At 39.4% G+C, this 15,273-nt stretch overlaps 1 protein-coding gene across 2 annotated transcripts; it reads left to right on the top strand.

Moving 5' to 3' along the window:
• The first annotated feature begins 77 nt into the window (after positions 1-77).
• Positions 78-13,882, top strand: marchf4 (membrane associated ring-CH-type finger 4). Of its 2 annotated transcripts, none has more exons than XM_040148634.1 (5): positions 78-307; positions 3,852-4,579; positions 10,099-10,254; positions 10,946-11,138; positions 13,324-13,882. In XM_040148634.1, the coding sequence occupies exons 2-5, from the start codon at positions 4,148-4,150 to the stop codon at positions 13,743-13,745; spliced, it is 1,203 nt and encodes a 400-aa protein (XP_040004568.1). In that variant the 5' UTR covers positions 78-307; positions 3,852-4,147; the 3' UTR covers positions 13,746-13,882. The 2 variants fall into 2 exon arrangements, with proteins under 2 accessions (XP_040004568.1, XP_040004569.1); XM_040148635.1 differs by lacking the exon at positions 78-307 and adding an exon at positions 331-492.
• The last annotated feature ends 1,391 nt before the right edge of the window (positions 13,883-15,273 follow it).

The raw sequence follows: 15,273 nt of genomic DNA, 5'->3' as shown, positions 1-15,273 counted from the left end.
CAAATATTGTAGCGCTTGTACGAAGTAAACATCTAGCTGGTCCTAGTTTCCAACCTGCCGCCGTATTCTGTAGCTGCCGCGCAGGAAGTGACGTAGAAAAACAAGCAGGCACGTGGAGGTGGAAGTTGCCTGGTGATGCAGAGAGATGGTCAAAGAAGATAGACTAACCGTCCTTATGAGCAATAAATATTGAGAGATAAACCCATTTAATTTAAAACTTTAAATTCTACCGTGTTGCATTGGGAAATCTTTGGCGGATAAATCTGATGTGTTAGCTTGAAAGAAAGAGGAGGCAAACTAAAAGAAGGTAAGGTAACCGTATAGTTGGCTGGATTTAACCTAATGTCAAACATTTCCGGTAAAAGTGTAGGGTAGGTACTCTAAAGCCGCTAACCGTGGCTGAAAACGGACTATTCTTAGATTTTGCTCAACAGGATACACTGTTTGCAGTGGTGGGATGCAACAAATCTATATCTAACCCTTCTGAGGCAGGTAATGTACATTTGTGAAATGTAAGGTAAACTTTTAGGTAACCTAAGTGTTTCCATTTTTGCTACTTCATATCTCTACCCTACTACATTTTATAAGGAAATGTTGTACTTTTTACTCCACTACATTTATCTGACAGCTATACAGTTGTATGCAAAAGTTTGGCCACATATTTTGTTGTTATGTGAAGTTGAAAGAAGTAAATACAACCCCTGCAATAAACAGACGTTAAAAATGAACCCTTCTTCAAATGTTAATGTACTGTTTCCTTTTAATTCATGAACTTAAAAAAATAAAATAATTGTGGCTTGTACAGAAGTTTGGGTGACCTACTAAGACAGTACATTTAAAGGCCTATTTGAAGTGTCATATTGATTGATTGACCGTGCTTGTGGGCACGGTCTATTTATTATTATATATACCATTTTATGCCTTTACTCAATTTGCTGTGACCTGGAACAAATTAGAGATGTGAAACTTGGCACCATAACTAGAAATTTTGTGCAAATGGGTCACAAAAAATATAATAACAGCCAAAAAAGTAAAAACTTTGAAAGGCTGCCCCCCCCCACATCCTGAATACATATGGTTTGAAATTTGGCACAGATATGTACATCTCAATGTCTTCTACACAGAAGCCTCTTGGGCAATAAACGTATCATGATTGATTTTTTGTTAATTTGCAAAATGTGAAAAAAGTAATATGACATAGACTTTTTGGATTTCGAGTCTATCGGCACCAAATTTGGGATATAGTCTTGCGGGACTGAGATACAAAATTAAAAAAACATGGCCACCATTAATCAAAAAACTCCGCAAACGGTTAACAGGAAATTGGCCATAACTCAAGTTGTTTTAGAGCCATTCTGATTAAACTCAGTGGGGACAACATACACACCAATACGCTTAATACTTAAGTTCTACACTTGTAATAATAACAATAAATCCAACATATCAAACATAATGGATCAATTGTAGCTGAAACAGGGCAAAAAAACGGCTTAGTATTATAATGGCACCTTCCACTTCATTACCCTTTTTCTCTTTTCATAAGCCTGTCATTAAGTACTTACTTTTGCTGATTCTTTTTGGAGGAAAATATTAATAAATAGCACTGAAGTAGATTTTTTTCATCATTGAGCTCCACAATGTATTTGCTATATGTTAGACAAGATAAAATGTCATTTACTACATGGACACATTAACAATTTAGACAATTTAGAATTTTTCTCCATACATTGTGAGGATGAAACAAGTGTTTGACTGGTCCCGCTCCTTCTTTAAACAGAATTAAACTAATCCGCTCGTTGCTGCTCACAGCTTTAATTTGTGGCAATTGAGCTGCTTCCCTCTGTATAGCACAAAAAGTTTGCACCCGCAAATAGCTGCTTGCAGCTATATATTTTCAGTGGCTATTTAATCAGTCACTGCTTTACACCTGAGAGGGTATAAAAAAGCAATCACTGCCAGAACAGAAAACCAGCAGAAGTGAGAGCTACAAATTTAATCTGTCAGTTCACCATTGGCAGTCCATTAAATGCACACCCCATTGCCACTAGACTGACCAAAGTCTTATATAAATTCTGATTTAAAAAAAAAAGAAAAATATTTCTGCTGGCTGAGACAGTCCAGCCACAGGTTTGTTCATTTCAATCATTGAGTTAAGCTACACACAGCTGCCGTAACTAGCCTGTAAAGTGCTCTCTTCTTACTTTTCTTCTTATGTGCCACTTTATACTTTTACTCCACCACATTTCAGAGAGAAATATCTTCCTTTTTACTTCACTGCATTTATCTGAGAGCTATCTTTACTAATTCCTTTTCTCCATATTCAGGTTTTAAACATATGATCAGTTTATATAATATGATTTGTTGTTAATACTAAAACACTGCTTACATCTTAACAATAATAATTATAATAATAATACAATAAAATGATATAGCCTATATAGTGCTAAAGCACTCGGAAAGGGGTCATATTGCATTATGAGTACCTGTACTTTTGATACTTTAAGTACATATTCAAGTATTTGCTGGCGTTGGTAGTCTTTTATGTTATTAAACCCAGTAAACAAGCAATGTGAATCAGCCAACATGGGCTTTGGGAAGCCCTGCCACTTTTACTTACGGAATAAAAGAGTCTCAGTACTTCTTCACACACTAGGTTTGAACCCTGTTTTAATTTCATGTTCTTTTTGATGTTGACAAAAATGTGTTGAATTAAGTGATTTTGGTGGCTGCCTTATTTGAGTCTAGCCTGCATTTCCTCCTTTTACTTCTTCAGACGTGATCATTTTTAAGGTTTCAGCGGTCACCCTAACCGATATTTGTGTTGAGTAAAATGACACCATTTGGCTGAGCTGTTATGAATAATTTGTGTTTGCCTTGTGTTGCCTGATAGTTCAACTGTTTAATTATTGACAATTAATACAGTTAAATTTTCTGCCATCAGTTTGCATGATGAAAGGCAGTAAACATCTCCTCCTTTGGAAAAAAAAAGGGGGGAAAAACATTCATGTCACCTTTAACTTAATGTGTCCTTCTATAATGATGGATGTCTGACCTACAACAAGTAATTAACCGTCTTCCTTTGCATTAGTCTTAGTCCACAGTTGTAGTAATGAGTCGGCTGCTTGCATCACTGTGCGGTGATGACGTGTGGCGTCTGGGAGCTGTCCCAGGAATCATGGTGCTGAAGCTGCAGCACCAATTCGGCAGCCAATGATCGCAGGAGAATCCGGGGCTACGGATGCTTTCGTCCAGAGCAGGACAGTCCGACAATCGTGTTGGATTTTAACCGAGGGATGTAAACCCATCGGCTTGTTCCTCGGACATGGGAATTCCATAATTGGGGGATGTAAGCTTCACACAGACTTACCAGCGACCTGCAGTCTGGCTAGAGATCTATGAAAAAAAAAAAAAAAAAAAAAAAAAAAAATCCTGAAACTGAGTCGTATAGAAAACGGTGTAGCTCGCCAGGTAAGGCAGATTTCGCTTCCTAACATGGCACGCCATAGGCTGACTTGATTTGCTTTGAGAGCCTTACAAGACGTCGACAGTAATCTGAGCTCTGCTTATTTAAAATGTGGCTTTCGTTGTTGTTGGAAGATTTGAATTTTAAGATTGCGCGCTGACATTTTGTTTTGTAGTCTATTTCAATCGATTGTACCAAAGGCAGATTTGATTCCTGGTTTTTGCACTCGTGAATCTGGAGGGAGACGCTTGTCTAGATAGTTTATGTTGTAGAGAGCAGGCAGACTATTAAGGCCATGAAATGACAGTGGACACCGAGTGAACGGGCCATAGCCTTATTACTCGAATGCATATTCCTATCAATCTAACATTTGACTTTCCTCTTTTAGCTTTTCCATTTATTGAACTTAATGGCTTCAGACACTTGTTTGCATCGATGGGATTTATTTGCCTTTTGGATTTACATCCTCGTAGGAAGACAATAAAAGACATTCAATTAGAACATATGAAAACTAAAAGGGCGCTTTAAACCCCAACAAACGCCGGAAAACGCACCCCGCATCCACTATCCGATTCCCACAACATATGAAGAAGTGTTTGCTTATGACGGGGACACATACAGTACATACTGTCTTCTTCCAGCACCTTTGCATGGTGCTGTGAGTTTCTGGCCGGAGACAGCCTGATGCTGCGCAGCCAGGGCATGCTGAAAAGCCGCTGTTGCGTCCTGCTCGGTGACCTGAGGGTGCTCCTGCTCGGGCCACCGGCACCGCCGACACCGCTGCCACCGCTGACCTCCATGAGCGGCCAAGCTACGGAAAGCCATGAGACAGGCGTCACCGTCCCCGACAACAACAACACGCTAACGCGGAGCCACCAGCATGCAGAGGACCGGACCGCCTTACCTGCGGCGGGAGCCAATGGGCCACCGGGCGGAGAGCGACCGGTGGCGGGCTGGGTTGATGCTGCAGAGCTGTCGGCGGCCCTGCGCGGCTGCAGCAGCTCCTCTGATGAGTGCTCAAAGGGCAAACTGGAGGAGAGGTTCTCCCTGACCAGCTACACGGAAAGTGGCTTTAGGACGCCTGTGTGCAGGATCTGCTTCCAGGGACCAGAACATGTAAGTCAAGCTATGTTAAAATAAGATATTTATGTCATGTAGGAAGTAACCATTCCGACCCATTGATCAGTCACTGATCCAGGCTTTGTCTCTTAAGGTTAGAAAATGTGTGAAATCTGTTGGTGTTTAGTTTGGTTGGAATTAACTATCCCACCTATTTGCTCCCACAAAGACCATAGGTTAACTAAGAACCAGGTGATGGTAATGTTGCACATTTGAATCTAGTAATCATCCCTTCCCGCTAGAGCCTCTCTTATATGCAGGCTCTCTGTTATGAAGATTTACTGCTCAAGCTTATATTCCACTGAGAACATTCACTCCCAGTTTCTTGTTAAGGCGGCCACACAGCTGGAGAACTCTCTGAGCAGGGTTGCCACTGCATCCTGCACTCATCCCTTTGCATTGCTTGAAAAGACAGCCATAGCTAACAGCGGGAGGATAATGAAAGACCTTGTCCCCATGGTTGACAAGTGTGGAGGATAAACAGCGATGCAGTAACAACTCGTTATAGCCAAACACTATGAATTCATATTGAATCATTACATGCATGAAAAAAATCACATAATACCTCTCACTCTGCTGCTCACATGCAGCACCCGGAAAAAGCGAAAAAATAATAATTATGTGCAGAGAACAGAAGGGAAGAGTCTTCAAGTTAATCACACTACGTGCCTGTGGCTTTTGGGCCATATTGGTGATAATGTCACACTACATCAGTCAAGAGAGGAAAAATGTGAACAAGCATGACTAAGGTGCGCCAAAATAAATAATATTAAATTATAACAGAGAAGTGGGCACTTAACATTTGCAGACATTAGTTACACTGTTTGACAGATCCTTTAAGACCACATTGACAAATATGTCACGCCTCTCCAATTGTAATGGAGGTGGGGAGGTTATAAAAAAATGTGGAACTGAGTTGTAGAAACATAACTTTATATCCAGCAGTCTGTACTCACAGTTGCCTTTCCTTTACCCAAGCAGCAGATTTAGTGTATCATTTCATGGTCAATGCACTGTGTAAGGCCTATAATCTCTCTATGTTTCGTCAACTAATTACTCCATCAGCAATTCTGTGCATCATTCCACCTCTGAGCTCAGACTTTGTAATTATTACTGACATGGGGTCTAGTTATGAGATTGGAAGACATGCCCCATCCTTTTTTTTCAAAAAACCCCACAGATAGTCAGCACACTCTACAGTGCATACAAAGCACTGCTTTCAGAATTTGCAGTATTTCCCATGGTGTCCCTCCAGCTCATCTCATCAGGGCTTCCTGGAGACATTGCCACTAGTCAATAGCATGTGATTTCATGCCATCCTATCATTATGCAAGTTCTTATCTATCACTGGACTTCCTTTTCCTGTCGTCTCTTCTGTTGGTTTGGGTGAAGTCCAGATATGGATCTGCTGAGGTGTGTAAATGGGTACAACGAGAATGAGGCTCCATTTGAAAAGAGACATGAGTGGACTGTCTGTGTGTCACTGTGTGATACAGGCAGTGGGGACATTAGTTATCCTCTATACTCCCTTAGCCTACAGAATGTCATATAGACCAAGGTAGCCAGTATCTGATCTTACAATCCACCTTCAAAACACTTCCATCCCCAAGCCTTAAATACTCAAGACAGAGTACAGAAGGGAGCAAGAGACATAGCTTTCCTCAAGCATACCACTAGAAAAGGGCCTTGAATGTCTGACAAAGTCAACCATTTGGAAAACGATTGTACTCTGATTTAATATGACACCACACAATGTAATAAGTCTGTCTAATCAAATTCATGTCAGTGTTTTTGGCGCGATTTTCTTTGAGGTTCCCTTAGTGATTCATAACCGAAGTCCTGCTCTTTTTAAGGATAGGTTCACACATTTCTTTATTTCCAGATCTGTCTCAGTATAATACTCATATGCTCAAATGTACATTTTAAGAGTTATTGGTCGCTGTAACTATTCCGCTTCTCCTTACTTCCCATGAACCGATCTCTTCAGCAGTCTGTGTGCCATATCAAGTGGATGTCTTCTAAAGTTATTTTCTTTTTAGTGTGAAATTCCCTCTTACTGATACTATCCCTTCTCCACAACTCAACAAGTAGACACTGTACAAGGAAACACACATAGGGAATTTCATGCTAAAAAGATTGTAACTTTGGATAACACGTTTGATTGCACAAGATTGCACATCAAGAACTGTGGATTTTTCTCTCAATCTCATACATTAGAATCATATAGAAATAGATCTCTCCATGGCCAGTATGGACAGGATAATGATTACATTAACCAATAACTCTTTCAATTTATGTATGGGTATATGTATTTATGTTTTTACTGCGATAGACTTGAAAAAAAATCTTGACTAACCCTTTAACCCAGACTACTGTTGGAGTTAATTTACATCCCCAGACACATACAGTGTGAAGTAAAATGAACAACAGAGCCAATATCAGACGAAATATCATAAATTTGTGTCTTTTACCTCAAAACCTCAGGTTATTCATTATATTATTTTATATACAGCTAACTTGAGACATATTTCAATCAAAATATCAGTTCTATTTAGGTAAAGGTCAGCGAGAAGCTTTACAGAGGAGTGTGGCTTGCTTGCATGAGGCGTTTGCTTTATTCAAGCTCGCACTTTCAGACTGGATCTTAACCTTGGCGATCTTAACCTTGAAAAATAAGCAATTTCTCTGCTATATTTCAGATCAAAGAGATTTTCAGGAAATAGTCGTCTACTGCAAAAATTTATAAAAGAGATATTTAAAAAGTAATACACAAAGAAAAGTCAAGGAATATTTCTGCGTGTGAGGGATCTTTTCCTGAAGTGTCATGCACTATTACACTGAGGTGGCCTTTGGGGCTAATGCTGCTACTGCCCTGTCCTCACTTCAGCTGCACATTGAGAATATGGAAGTCCCTGCTGCGTAGAAAAAAAGTCGGCTTTCCCTCCCAAATCATAACACAGATAATGCACTTGCAGTGTATTTGTCTGTGGCACAATGAGAAGCCCCGAGGGGTCAAGTTGGCATCATTCTTTCGATATGGTTGCACAGTGGCGAGGCACTGTGCTTTCTGTATTCCATCATATGCAGGATGGCTCCTTCACCATTTGTTGGGAATTGAATATAAACAAGTTATATAAGCACATCAAACTTTTTGCCTTTGCGCAAGTCTGTGGACGAGCTGTGATTTCATAAACATAAATTATAAACTTAAGTTCTAAACCCTGGTTGGTCTTTATTCAGTTACTTTATAAGGTCCATTACCTGTGACTGTAGGTCCAACGGTTCCCCTAAAATAAGCAATAAGTGGAACGTCCCCCAACATATCGTTTATGAGCAGTCATTATACGTAAATAAATTTGAAATTATATGACCTTCAATTTCATTTTGTCAGTGATTTGACTTCTTTTCCGTCTAACTTGTTGAATATAGTTACATTTCTATATGAAGCTGTTATGAAGTATTGCAGATTCTCATTAAAGAAATGGTTGTGGTCTGAATGCCATTGGCTATTGTAAACATCACTTTCACTCAGTTTCTGTGGGAGCTAGTTTATTATCCCCCCATTTCCCTTTTCCTAGAGATAATGAAGTTCACTTGCATTGATTCCAGACCCTTAACAAATGTGAATAGCCATCTCTAATTTAGCATTATGTCCTTAGGGGAACCAGTTCCCCTAAGGACTTTTATAAGGAGAAAATTGGATGCACTGAGGTGTTTTTTTTTTTTAGGATAATTCAGCACAGAGATATGGAATAAAACAATCAAACCTATCAGATTTATAATCTTTTTAATACATATTATGTCAATGTGTTTGTGTTGTTTTTTTGTTTTTTTTTCAATAATCATAGCTGTTTGATCAACAAAAGGACATTTATTTATCACTTTCTCTATGAGTGGGCTGTAATGCCATGAATGTTATCAGTTTCTCTTGCTCCCTCTCCAGCCTCAGTTGTACTGGAGTGATCTAGGTTTCAGCTCTTGGCTACGACCAGGCCAGTCACAGTGAGAGGTCTGAGTCCCACTGGACACGGCAGAAGTGTTCTGGTGCTCCTGCCAATACACTCCCACCCTGGCCATCTGTAGACGGGCCTTTTCTCCTCTATCTCCCAGCATTTTTCTCGCTCGTCCATGATCAGGGTACTGCTCCGTCTGTCAGAGATGTCAGTAAAGTGACGGTGTGGAGAAATAATATGGAAAACTCACTACGTTTTGCGTTTCTTGCTACAGTCTCTTTGCCATGTTCATGGTAGACAGGGACAGGGAATACTGCATACTAAATTAACAATACATTGACTTAAAAATAGAATGCCTTAGCTCAGAGAGGTGGAGAGCTTTCTTGCAGCAGAAGGAATTGGCTAATTTATTTTTCCATTCACTACATGATTTTGTTCAGTCCCATTAAGATTGAAACATCTATACAATTTTATAGATCCAAGTTTAATAAACTGCAGATCAGGACCTAAAAAGGGTGGCAAGCCTACATCTTTTGTGTCATCATCTATATTCAATATGACAAGACTAATATATTTTAATGAGCTTGGGGCTCAGGGTGAGAGATTATAAATCTCTCATTCATACCTCAGGCTGAATGCAGTTAAAGAATAATGGCTGGTCATGAATATCACTGAGCACGTAATTACTGCTAAGTTAAAATCTTACGATGCCACATGTAGTGAATTTTGTATTTTCACTTTGGCTGATGGGTTTCAGAGTCTTTTGTAGGCTGAAAACATCCACTGATTTACATGGATCCCTGTCAAACCCTGCTGCATAAATTGAAAACAGATGTTGGTCAAGTTAAAAAATAAGGCTGTTAAATCTCAGCTCTTTTACCTATATATGTATATATGATAGCTCCATTCAGTGTAAGAGCTGCAGTAACAGTGCACTTCTAGTGCATTATTTTACATTTTTGTTGGGGTTTGCTCTTGGACAGAAGCTTCAGTGAATCATTTTTCACTTTTCAACTGTACTAGTAATCAAGTATTTTATCTGTCAAAGAGGTATAATGCAAAGCTTTCATTTCACACCTGAACTGTAGTTCTGCTATAATATGACGTGCAGTGGTATGTATAGTGTTACCTACAGTATATGCATTTGAAATGGTTATCTGTAGGGGGTAAATAATATAAGAAACCCAAGGTTTGTCAGACAGTATCCTGCTCTCAGGCTCATGATCAGGATTATAAAGCAGCACATTATAGCGATTTTTTTTTCTTTTTCTTTTTCTTTTCTTTTTTTTGTAGACTGCAGTATTTCGTTGAATTTTGTGTGCTTCTACTGAAAATGTAACTCAGGCTACATGAGTGCAGGACTTTATTTTTCTTTATATTTAGAGCAAAGCTCAACTCAGGTAGCAAGGTACATTCCTGTTTCACCAGCAGCAGCACGGAGCACTATCCACTGACAGTAAACACCTGAAAGACATAACATATTTATACGTTTAAATGAACTTAATTGTTTCAAATGCTTGTCCTGGATTGCTAGCACTGACTGACTCTGCATCTTTCCTGCAGGGGGAGCTCCTGAGTCCATGCCGGTGCAGTGGGTCAGTACGCTGCACCCACCAGCCCTGCCTCATCAAATGGATCAGTGAGAGAGGGTCCTGGGCCTGTGAGCTCTGTTACTACAAATATCAGGTCATTGCCATCAGCACCAAGAACCCACTACAGGTGAGCTCTGGATGTAAAGAACAGCACTGTAGAAATTGAAAAAGCAAAAGACCTAGATGAGAATTCAAGATTTTATCCCCATGTGTGAAAATATTTACAAGTTGGATTATAACCAAGTTATTGTACCTTCTTGAAACTAGGAGAAAGGGGCAAGTTAACAGTCAGATGAAAAACTCTGAGTACCGATTTGTATGTTATACATTTCTCATTTTCAATTAAACAGTTTTTTCCCTCTGGTCTCTATAACAGAAAGATTATAGAAGCAACTCTCTCAGTTTTAGACTTTGGTGATATGATAAGGTCTTTTGTGAGTGGACACATTACTCTGAGGTTCTCCCATTCAATACTGATGTGTGTGATGAGTGAAAGATTTTTAGCTTTTGATTTTGTGCTTAATATACTGTATCTATAGTCAGCTGTAGCCTTCCCTGAAATTGGATGCTTTCATTTTGGTGGAATAGTTCGGAAGTCTGAGCATCAGCCTGATTAACTTATAATTGCATGTCTTAATTAATTTGTTTAATTAGTGACTGTATTCAATGATTGTGTGTTGTTGGTTCCCATCTTTATCTTTATGTGTACTTCTAGCCCCTGCCCAAAAAGTGTTTTCCAAGTATTGAGTAAAGTTAAAAGTGAAATAAGGGTGAAATACAAAGAACTACGCATTACTGTGGTCTGTGTGTTCTTGCAGTGGCAGGCCATCTCCCTGACAGTAATAGAGAAAGTGCAGATAGCAGCAGCCATCTTAGGCTCCCTGTTCCTGATGGCAAGTATCTCCTGGCTGGTGTGGTCGTCTTTCAGCCCGTCAGCTCGCTGGCAGCGACAAGATCTGCTTTTCCAGATATGCTACGGCATGTACGGCTTCATGGATGTCGTCTGCATCGGTGAGGTTATACATTTAACACTGGTTTATTACTCTTTAATTTAATTTAAAGTTTATACTTCTCGGAATGAGTTTGTGCATTTTACCATTGAGAATGATATTGAGTGTGTCAACTCTGGTCACGTTATTCTGGGTACATTATGCATTCAACCGGTAAAAGCAAACAAAATGTTATAGCTGTTAAGTAAAGTCAATAATTATACCCATCTGCAAATCTTACAAATTATTGTAAATGCCATGAACACTTTACACTATTGACAATCAATACAATTAATCTATACCACATTGTCAACAACTTCAAATCAGTATTGAGTGTGTGGACACTTATATATCAGATCATTATTGATAATGCATGCATGATTGTTTGGCCAATTAAAATTTTTGTAATATTACAGTTACTATATTAAAGTTGATGAAATGCTGCGTCAAAGCTTACAGTATGTAATTAAAATTAAATATGAATGCTGAATGTTCAAAACTTTTGAAGTTTTGCAGCAACTGAAGTGTTTTTCACCACACACATTAAAATGCATTTCACTCTATAACTAGAAAATGTGCTCAGCAGAGCGCAGACCTCCACCAAGGCCAATTACAAACAACATACAACAGACTTCAGAGGAAAACATTCATATTCATAGTAAGTGATCCAGATCTGCCCCAAATTGTAACGGGTTCTTCCCTGGTCCATGCCCCATCCCTCCACCAAGTTCGGTACAAATTGGTTCAGTAGCTTTTGCGTAATCCTGCTGACAAAAAAGCAAACAAACAAACAGACATGGGTGATCACATAATCTCCTTGGCAGAGGAAACAAAAGCTGCAGCACCAAAGTCAGAAGAACTTTGACAACCACTGTGCACTGATAAGACACGAGGAAAAAAAAGTGCATTGAAGCGTTTTTAACCATCTTCTGAATTTGTATGGGTGTCCAAATTGAAATTTGTAGCATCCACTCCAGCGTCCTCCCCTGGAGCCTGAGGGCCCTCTGTGTAATGGCATCTCACATTAAGAAAACTAACTGCCTCTGCAGTAGACAGTAGGATGAGAGGAAGAGCAGATTGTTTGTCTCCAGGTTGGTGGATTGACCATGGAGTCATTAACTCTGCACTTTAAAGAGATTAACTTGTCACCTGGCGGATTTTAAGAGCAAAGGCCTGACTTTCACTTATCCACAAAGTTAAAGTGGAAGAGAAACAGAGCTAAGGAGGAGAGACAGGATTTTATCACTGTAGTTGTTGCAATATGTAAGCCTTATGTAAACTCTTATATCAGAGGACAATGTTATGCTATAACTGAAATGAAATACTTTATTAATTGTAATTTCTTGAATGTATACAGCTTCTATATACAGTGGTCAAACCTACTTTAACCCAATCTATTTAGCATTTATTGGAGTATATTTATTGCAGTATTTAAACATATCCTGAATTATTTATAAAATAGTTGTAAGCAGATATAGGGACATTAAGTGTGTATTAATGCACAGTGTTTTCAACGACTATAACTTCTCTTATGAGGACATATTTTATGCAATTACAACTTTTTTTTTTCCCAATATTGTCATTCATTTTCTGTTTGTATATAAACATCCAGTTATGGATGCATCACAGGATGATTTAAAGTTGTTGACAAATACATAGATAAAGAGTATGTATTATATGTTTGTGTACTACTTAAAGACGAAAAATTGGGGGGGTTAAAAAAAAGTTCTACAGATTATAAAATACAATATAAACCACACATTCTGTATTTCCCTCTACATGACTTTAATGTGAAAAAAAATACACAGTAAAATCTTGGGGTCCAAGCATCTATTGTTACAGATTGATTTCAATTTTTCTTATACACAGTTCAGTGAACACAAATCAATAAGTAATTTTAAACTGTGATAAAATATTATCGTACAAACCCAGAGAACAGATTCATCACTTTTGCAAACCTAAATCCAAAAATGGTGTCATATGTCATAAATTATGCCATATCTACAGTATAAGAAATAAAGATCTTGGGTTATGGTGCAATAATTATATATCTATACACTTATACATACATGTGTGTGTATAAACACACACACACACACACACAGACACACACACACACACACACACACACACACACACACACACACACACATATAAGAGTCCTGCCAGCAAGTGACATTGTCTGTTTGGTGCTCTTATCTCCACAGCACTAATTGTCCATGAGGGACCTTCTGTGTTTCGTATTTTCCACCGCTGGCAGGCCGTGAACCAGCAGTGGAAGGTCCTGAACTATGATAAGTCTATGGACAGCGATGACCTGAAGGATGCCACTGTGGACAGGACTCTGTCTCAACCCAGCCAGGGCTATCAGACTGGGGTAGGAGTGTCCACCTCCACCTCCTCGCTGGTGGTGGTAGCCTCCACAGCTGCCGGCTCCACTTCTACAACTGTGGTCATGGCCACAGGAGGACTGGGATCACATGTGGACCCCAACAGCGGCAGCGCAGTGCCAGACCAACACTGTCCCTACAACATCCTCCACCTCCTCAGCCACCTGAGGCAGCCAGAGACACGCAGCCAACCCAGCAATAGCACACGAGAGCTGGTCATGCGAGTCACTACGGTCTGAGGAGTAAGTTGAGGCCTTATCTCACATGTAGGGGAAACATTTATGAACCAGCTGACAGTTGAAAAAAAGTCTTATCTTAACTGCACTGGATTAATACCATGCTCTTGTTTGTTTTAAAATGCATCTCTGATGTCTATACATGGATTGAATAAAAATAAAAGTTGTTTGATTTTCAGAATTGGTTGGGAAATAGTTATTTTAAGTATACAGTAGTTTCTATGGTATGTGCATGGATGTTAGTTTTTGTTTCAACTTTTTACTGATATGATGTACAATGCACAGTCAATAGTCAGTACCTTTCCACAGTCAATAGTAGAAAGGTACATAACATCAGGGAATTTGAAGAATGATAAACAGAACAGAACAAACGGACCATAAAAGCACTATAAAACTGGTCAATCGCCAATATATATCTACAACAGTGAAAAATTCCAAAAGTCTAGGTTACAGACAAGTTCTGAAAATATGTCAAAAAACGGTTGACACCTCTTTTTCTCCAACTGGAAGAAGAACATGGTGTCACTAAGCCACGTAGAGTGTAGAAGGGGTGTGGGAGATTTCCAGGGTAAGAGTATCCTTTTTCTGGCCTGGAGCATTAGGAAAGCAATCATATCAGACACAGCAGCGCTACAGGGAAGTGGGACTCTAGACACATTGAAAATTGCTAGCAAAAGGCAATCATCAGTTCAAAAAATTAACCCCTCTGAGATAGTTCTAAAAAATATAGCTGACTAAAACCTTGTAAAAATTTGAGCCAGACAAGAACACATGCAAAAGGGTTGCAGAGCCAGTAGAGCAGTAGTTGTGCGCAAGAGGAAGAGTAATTGATGTACAACATGGGACCACCAATCATCATTCAGCTCCAGTCTGAGTTCTGACTCCCATTTAAACTTGTTCTTGGACACAGAATCCCTACCCACAGACATAACGTTAGTGCAGATGTTAGAGATTCATTTTTGAGAGGTGTGTGACAGTTTAAGGACACCTTTGCATACCGATTCAAGGGGACATCGTGGAAAGGAAGCAACCTGAGACATTAAAAAGTGACGAATCTGAAAGAAGCAGAAAAGGTCAGAGCAGCATAGGCAATATTTAGAACTTAGCTGGGAGAAACTACAGAGTGCTCCATCTTCAAAAATATCTTTAGAGGTATTGATTCCTAGCCTGCCCCACTTACCAAAAGTTGAGTCTGGTAAGGAAAGAGAAAACATAGGGTTGTTTCTTATGGGCCTTAGTAAGGAGTCTGAACAGAGATTGGTCAAACCTAAAGAGGTAGATTGGCTTCGTACATGGAGACCATTGAGCAAGTGACAAAAATACTGAGATATTTAATGCCAGGGGGGCTTAATTGAAAGGGGGCTTCTGATTGATTTATCTGAGAGGCTTGCTTGTTAATAAGAAGACATTCGCTTTTCAGGAAGTTCAGTTTATAGCCCAAGAATGAGCCGATACGACCCACAAAGTGTCCTTGTCTTTTTTCAAAGGAAGAGAGATGGTGGCCTGGGTACATGAGGGTGGAAGAGAACCT

The sequence above is a fragment of the Xiphias gladius genome, chromosome 16 (assembly GCF_016859285.1).
Source record: "Xiphias gladius isolate SHS-SW01 ecotype Sanya breed wild chromosome 16, ASM1685928v1, whole genome shotgun sequence".
Classification (NCBI taxonomy): domain Eukaryota; kingdom Metazoa; phylum Chordata; class Actinopteri; order Istiophoriformes; family Xiphiidae; genus Xiphias; species Xiphias gladius.
This window is presented reverse-complemented; position numbering and strand designations above follow the sequence as displayed.